Source organism: Sceloporus occidentalis, unplaced genomic scaffold, assembly GCF_023333645.1.
Source record: "Sceloporus occidentalis isolate IW3139 unplaced genomic scaffold, rSceOcc1.0.p SCAF_1, whole genome shotgun sequence".
Taxonomy (NCBI): Eukaryota; Metazoa; Chordata; class Lepidosauria; order Squamata; family Phrynosomatidae; genus Sceloporus; species Sceloporus occidentalis.
Window position 1 is genome coordinate 55242737 of NW_028316981.1, and position 7413 is coordinate 55250149.

Below are 7413 nucleotides of genomic sequence, written 5' to 3' on the forward strand. Positions count from 1 at the left end.
CAGGTCCAAGAATAAGCCATTTTCCTTTCCGTCTTGTATTCTTCCAGCAAGTGAAGGCTTTGCTCTATAACAAAGCATTTTAGTTGCCATTCCTTAATTTTATGGACTGAGTGTTAGTGTGTCTTGTTCTGGCTGCTGCTTTTAATTTGTTAATGTGACTTACACAATACTGATAGTAGCCTAGAGAGATAAGAAGGACAGAATACTCAACCAACTTCCTAGAGATTCAGATTCATACTGAAGACAATAAATCCTGTCTTTGCTGCTACTTTTCTTTTTGGTGCGGGTCACTGCTGCCAAGCCACAACTACCCTAGAATTCTAGATTTCCCACTTGATTTATATGGTCAGCTTTCCTTTCTGAAAGACATAGAGGTAAGAAGAATCTAAAGAAACCAGCTAGAATGTGTGTGTTTGGCCCGTTCCAGATGGGCGTAAAGTACGTCCCCAGGACGTACGTACAAAATGGCTGCACCCATTCTACATGGGCGCCGCCATTTTGATGTAGCGGACACATAGCATCCGCACGACGCATGGCAGAAGTGATGCCGCGAATGCGCCATTGGGCACTTGCAGCGCCACTTTTGGGGCGCAAAAAGAAGCGCCATTTTCGGACTTTTTGCTCCGCGAGGGAGCCGCATGGTACGGAAGCTGCAGCTCCCTCGCAGAGCAACCGGTGGCGCTGGCAGACCGCCGCTTTCAGGTGGTCTGTAATGCGCCCTTATCAATTAAAGCCTATACTTGAGAAAAATTGAGACGTGGAATATTAGTGAGAGGGGAAGAAAAGGACAAACAGGGACCTGAAGGAAGTGAAACTGGCTCAATACTCTTAACAGTTTATAGTTACATATTGTGGAAGTGTATGGTGGGACCATTCAGCCCACCATTAAGTTTTTATAATTCCAAGTTCTGATATAGGAATGTTTCAACAGCAAGAAAAGTTTTTTTTAAAAAAGCAGCTCTTCACTTTGCCATTTTTCATACTCCTCCTACCCCATAACAATAAAAGTCAGGGTCAAGGTTAGCAGTCAGGTCCAAGCCTAAGCCCTTGTACAGAACAGCACAGTACAGCTTTGGAGGAGAGTATGTGTGTGTAAAGTGTTGTTTCTGACTTTTGGTGTCTTTAAGGTGAAATCTATCATGGGGTTTTCTTGGCAAGATTTGTTCAGACGATAGATGAGGGGAAAGGTGCTCTTCACTTTTTTGAGCATCAACAACTGTATAAACCTCATATTTCAATCTGGCTGGAGCCCTGAATAGGAGTACAGGCCACTGGCCATGCCAGCTGGGGATTGTGGGAGGTATAACAAAAAGTAACTTTTCCAAGTTCCAACTGAAAAACTGCATTATCACTTGTTGCTTCTACTACCTTTCTAATATACCTACAGTCCTTTTTAATTCATTACATTAACTACCAGCAAGAATCTAAACTGAATTCTGTCCTCTTTGAAACACTCTTTGAAACAACCTATAGTTTGTAACCTACAAAAATATTATTTGAGAAATATTAATTTGAGAGTAAAAAACTAGATAACCAGACTAGAATTAGAACATATCTCCATCAAGTGGACTAGGCAGTTACTGGTTCTGAAATGTATTTGGATTGTCAGTCTTTTAAACACAGAAAGAAAAAGTATTTGTCAAAGGAATGTTTTAATTATCACTTGTGTTAGGTGAATCAGACACAAAATTCAACAGATGGACATAAAAGAATTTATATCTTTCACTAACACTAAATACTTATTTAGAAACATCTCCATGCTGACATCTACGGAATGTGGAGCACCAACAATGTGGTTAGTTGTTAAAGTATTGTTATCTCTAGGAATGACAAACATGGATGACACAAGTTTCAACTGTTGGTTCAAGTTTCCAAATCCGACAGGGAACTTCATCACATCAAGGAAATATTGCAGACTGCACTCTCTCCATCTCTGAACTCTCTCCCCCTCAATCCTGCCAATTTAACTGTAACTTGAACACCACAGATGACTGAAAGTCTCTTTCCTACAGAAATCAATGGGGCACTCTTTTTCCAGTTCCAAAGACTGATGGAAACATTTCTTCACCTTAATGCCATTGAATACTTAGATGAAGCCTGTAGTAAATCACGATACAGAGCCCAGGGGAATGAAGGGATGTCGGACACAATAATAAAAACAATTAGGCTATCTTTAAGCAATCCAACGATCTGGAAAGGACAGTTTCATCAGCTGTCAGCAGTAAGTAACATAGGAAGACTTTAGATGCATAATGTCTTGCTAGCAATTCCAAATGTTTCTCCTGACAAAATGAAACTTAAAACAAATCAGCTGATGAAGCTACAAACAGTAGAGAAAATTAACCTAATCAAGAAGCTACTCATCTTACTACTACTAGAGCTTGTACAAACATGGTAACAAAAGATTAGAAAAATGCTAACATAGGACTAAATCCAAATTAATCTTATCTAGAGCAGTTACAATTGGATCTTATTTATCACAACCCAAAATCCCACTGGTCTGGTCTAGGAAGAAATCAATGGGATGTAAGTTTGTTGTGATAAGTAAGTACAATCATTTCAATGTAATTACTCTTCCAAGTCTAGCAAGATGAGTGTGCATGACCCTCAGCCCCTAGGAGGTTGCCCATCCCTGCAATGCTTTAATAGGAGTAGTGGGTTGTTCATCTCTGCAATACACTATTAGGAGCAGTAGGACTTGTAAACAATGTTATTCTCCTTTGAGTTAAAAAACAGAAATATGTATCAAGAATTATTTTCTTCTTCTACGATACTTACCAATCGCTCTTCTGAAATTTTCCATCAAGACTTCTGTTTTCTTAATCTCAGTTGAATATACTTCACTTCCAACCATAGGACAAAAGGGAACCTTACTACCCAATTCCTGTGCAATAGCTAGAGCCAAAGCAGTCTAAGAAAAAAGAAAAAGAAAAAAGTCAGCACCATGCACCTACATTCCCCAAAATACACTAATACAAGAACAATTAAAGGTAATTGTTGGAATAGTACATATATCACATTTAATATTTTTCAAATAAATATTCTGCCCTGGACTGTTTCTATGACTGGAATACTGCTTTTGGCAGAAGTGGGGGAAATGCCCCTCAAACAGGCAAAAACACCTGCCAATACCTATGTTTTCATTGCAGTCCCTCTCAAAAGGGATAGAAGTGAGGCAATATTACTTCTGCTTGCAATTTTCAGAGGGACTCTGATGAAAATTGAGGGATTTTGTCATGCTGGGAGGGGTGCACCTTGCAAAGGGGGTCAGAAGGAATTGGTCCCAGGCCACATGCAGTTGACCATTCCTGGTTTATGGGTTTCTTCCATGGGAGGTGAAGTGGGAGAGGGTAGTTTGCTCTTTCCTCATGATCATATTCATAATAATAATAATTTTTATTTATATTTCTCGCCTCTCCCTGCAGACTGAGGTGGGAGTACAGCAATAAAACAATTCCATATAAAATACAATCGTAAAAACAATAAAATTACTATTAATTCACTACAATAACGGATCATAAACTAACATTCACACTAACATTTATACAATCAGGTCAGAAGCGGAGTATTTAAGATTTCTTATAAAAGATCAGATGGGTAGGCCTGGCAGAAAAGATTCGTCTTTAGTGCCTTCTTGAAGGCATCTAAGATGGTGATCAACTGTTCCACAATCTGGGGGCCGCGGTGGTGAATGTTCTGTAAGAATTTGTTGTTAGCCTGGTTTTTGAATACTCCAATAGGTTATTTCCAGATGTTCTGAGAGTGTGGGGCGGATTGTGTAGGGAGAGGCATTCCCTTGGGTAACTCGGGCCCGAGCCATGAAGGGCTTTAAAGGTAATAACCAACACTTTGTATTGCGCCCGGAAGCTAATTGGTAACCAATGAAGGGATTTTAACACCGGTGTTACGTAGTCTGATCTAGGTGTTCCAGTGATCAGTATAGCTGCCGAGTTTTGAACCAATTAAAGCTTCCGGACTTGGTACAAAGGTAGCCCCATGTAGAGCGCATTACCGAAATCTAAACGAGAGATTACCAGCTCATGTACCACTGCTTTAAGGTCCTTTTGGTCCAGGTAGGGGCACAGTTGGCGTATCAACCAAAGCTGGTACCAAGCACTCCTGGCCATCGCATCTACTTGAGATGACAACTGCAGTACTCCCAAACTGCGAACTTTGTCCTTTAAGGGAAGTATGACCCTATCCAGGATTGGTTGACAAATCTCTGTCTCTGGACTTGGGGTACCTATCACAAGTACCTCCATTTTCTCTGGATTCAACTTGAGTTTGTTTTCCCTTATCCAGTCCATTACCAACTCGAGGCAGGCATTCAGAGGAGAGATGCCATCCTTAGTCACTGCAATAGTCGGAGACATAGAGAAATAGATTTGGGTTTCATCAGCGTACTGATAACACCGTGCCCCATGTCTCCAGATGATCTCTCCCAGCGGCTTCATGTAAATGTTAAACAGCATGGAGGACAGAATGGCACCCTGAGGGACACCAGATGTCAACTCTCTCTTGGAAGAGCAGCTGTCCCCCAACATCACCATATGGAATCTGCCCGAGAGGTAGAACCAGCACCACTGGAGCGCAGTGCCCCTAACACCTAACTCTCTCAGGCGTTCCAGAAGGATACCATGGTCTATGGAATCGAAAGCCACTGAGATGTCCAAGAGCACCAACAGGGTCACACTTCCCCAGTCGATACCCAGACGGAGATCATCAACTAAGGCGACCATGGCAGTCTCAACTCCGTATCCTGCCCTGAAGCTGGTTTGAAATGGGTACAGATAATCCGTTTCATCCAAGACTGCCTGGGGCTGGAGGAAAAACTGCCCTCTCAATCACATTGCCCAAGAATGGTAGAAGGGAGACTGGCCTGTAACTGTTTCTCAACAGGGGGTCCAGGGAGGGTTTTTTAAAAAGCGATCTAACTATCGCTTGTTTCAGTTTCGATGGAAATATTCCCTCCCTGAAGGATGCGTTGATTGTAAGTTGTAATAATATTTTCATAGCATCCCCTCCCTGGGCAGGCAACCATGATGGGCAAGGATCAAGAGGACACGTTGTCCTCCTACTCTTCCAAGTAGCTTGTCCACTTCATCGGTATTTACAAACTCAAAATGATCCAGTTTAACATAGTCCACAGAGTTACTGGACATGTCTCTTCTTGTTTCTGTTTTAATAGACTCTTATCTGATTTTATTAGCAAAAAAGCCATTAAAACATCATAGCACACTTTAGTTGGATCTAATAAAAGGTACAGGATGGGAGGCAGTTGTGTTAGCTCTTTAACAACCCTGAACAACTCTGATGGACAAGACTCTGCTGATGCAATATATGCAGCATAGAAAGAATTCTTTGCTGCATCTATTGCCACTCCATAAGAATACAATAAGTTCTGATGGAGTGTCTTGTCTGGTAATCGCTGTAGTCATTGCGCAGCCCACTTCATTTGACAAAGATCTTTGGTGTACCATGGTTTTTTATTATTTTTATTATTTATTATTTAGGATTAAGCATTTCATTTCTGTATTTTCAAAAATACAAAGATTCGCCATTATGAAAAGTTAAGAACCAATTCTTTAAGCCTCAGCTTCCAAACTGCAACATATGACACTAGTCATAATTTTTGTCAGAAATAAACCCACCTGGATTGTGCATAATTAAGGCATCATTAAGGCCAAAATAAGCTTTAAAATGCTTTTCCAAAGGGGCCTCTGCTGCAACCCCCCCAAACTCTCACAATCTCCCCCACAAAGTTACCCAGACTGACATGATGTCACTTACAGTCAACCAAAACATCTGACAATGGACACAGTTGCATACCAAAGCTTTGGATAGTCCTCCAGGCTCCAGTGTGTCATCCCCTGTCCTGAATGGTGGAATTGACTACTGGGAAATGAGGAAATCCTCATTGGGTCAAACTAGTCTAAATGTAAGTGTTTTGGTTTAGTTCCTGACTTGTGTTGATTTGCTGCTGTTTGAGATTTTGGCTGGTACAGGGTGTAGCTGCTTGATTATTTATTTTATTTTACAGGTATTTTACTTCATTTATTTAATTTATATGTCAGTTTTCTCCCAGAGTGGGACCCAAGGCAGTTTCCAGAAACAGTGAATTAAAATTGTTTATAATACAACTTAAGAACAATTAAAATCACCCCATAAAACACAATGAAATCATTTTAAAAAGAAATGAAAGTTTAAAAGATAAACAAAACACCCCCAATAAAAAATCTACTTTTACATTAAAAGCAACGGAAACATCTTTGCCTGCCAGGGAAAGGAAAGCAGGAGGAAGCCACCCTGGTCTCCTAGTCTTCTCAGCCACTGAGAAGGCTCTCTCTCATGTCCTCACAAAGCAAGCCTGTGATGGTGGCAAGATAGAGAAAAACTTTTCCCTGAAGATCCTAGAGCTCTGGAAGGTTCATATGAAGAGATGGTCTTTCAGATAGTCTGGACCCAAGCCATATAGAGCTTTATAGGTCATCAGCAGCACTTTCAATTGTGCCCCAAAATGGAACAGAGCCAGTGAAACTGTTTTAACAAGGGGTTATGTTAGTTTCGCTGTGCTCTAGTTAGGACAAAAGAGGTGAAATACAAATGGACTGTATAAAAATGGAATCCTTGGCATGTTTACTCAGAAGTAAGTTTACGTTTAATGGGACTAGCCACCAGTCCTTTCATTGCATCTTTATGTCCCTTAGTGTCCTTTGTTCAGGCCAGACATGTTTATTTACTTGAACAGCTGTAATCACACTGTCAACCAGGCGACATATTTCCACCTGAATCAACTTGCATAATAATAAAACAAAACATCCCACCTCTGTAAACCTACAGAGATGGGGTTTAAGAACAGCAGTTATCTTCAGCAGTCAGAAAAAACTGTGAGCTATCTTGGGTTCCACAGATAAATGGATATAAAATCAATAAATAAATGTACAACGCCCTATCTGTTTGCATTCACCACTAATACCAGAAGTGTTCTCATACTAAGATTTTATGCTAACCCATGCCCTTGTACATGGCATATATTCTATTATAAGAGGGTCAGTTACTGCAAAAGGGTTGCCTCCAGGAATATCAGAAGGGTTATACTTCAAAGAAGACAACAGCTTAACTAGGCCATGAGGTAGCCTCATGGAAAGTGTCATGAAGAGGAGAATGTGACCAAAGAGATGAAAACTACACTTACATGAGAGGGGATGGCCTCATCTAGGTTGTGCACAAGATTTCCTTTGTAGGGAAGTTTAATACTGTTTTCATTATAACCTATGTGTTTTTCTGGAATTTGAAACTGTGCTGATGTGCAGTATGCTTATTAAAATGGTGATCAATATGTTGTTGTTATGCCATCACAACGATTTGGACTTATTGCAACCCAATCTTAGCATATATCTGGCAAGATTAATT

The 7413-nt window shown here is 40.5% G+C and overlaps 1 protein-coding gene across 1 annotated transcript in view; it reads right to left on the bottom strand.

Moving 5' to 3' along the window:
• The window catches only part of RUVBL1 (RuvB like AAA ATPase 1), a 29549-nt gene that overhangs the window by 19484 nt on the left and 2652 nt on the right, over positions 1 to 7413 (bottom strand). The window contains exon 3 of the mRNA XM_089521432.1: positions 2779 to 2911. Within this exon, the coding sequence (XP_089377558.1) occupies positions 2779 to 2911 (133 nt within the window). The remainder of the gene's footprint in view (positions 1 to 2778; positions 2912 to 7413) is intronic.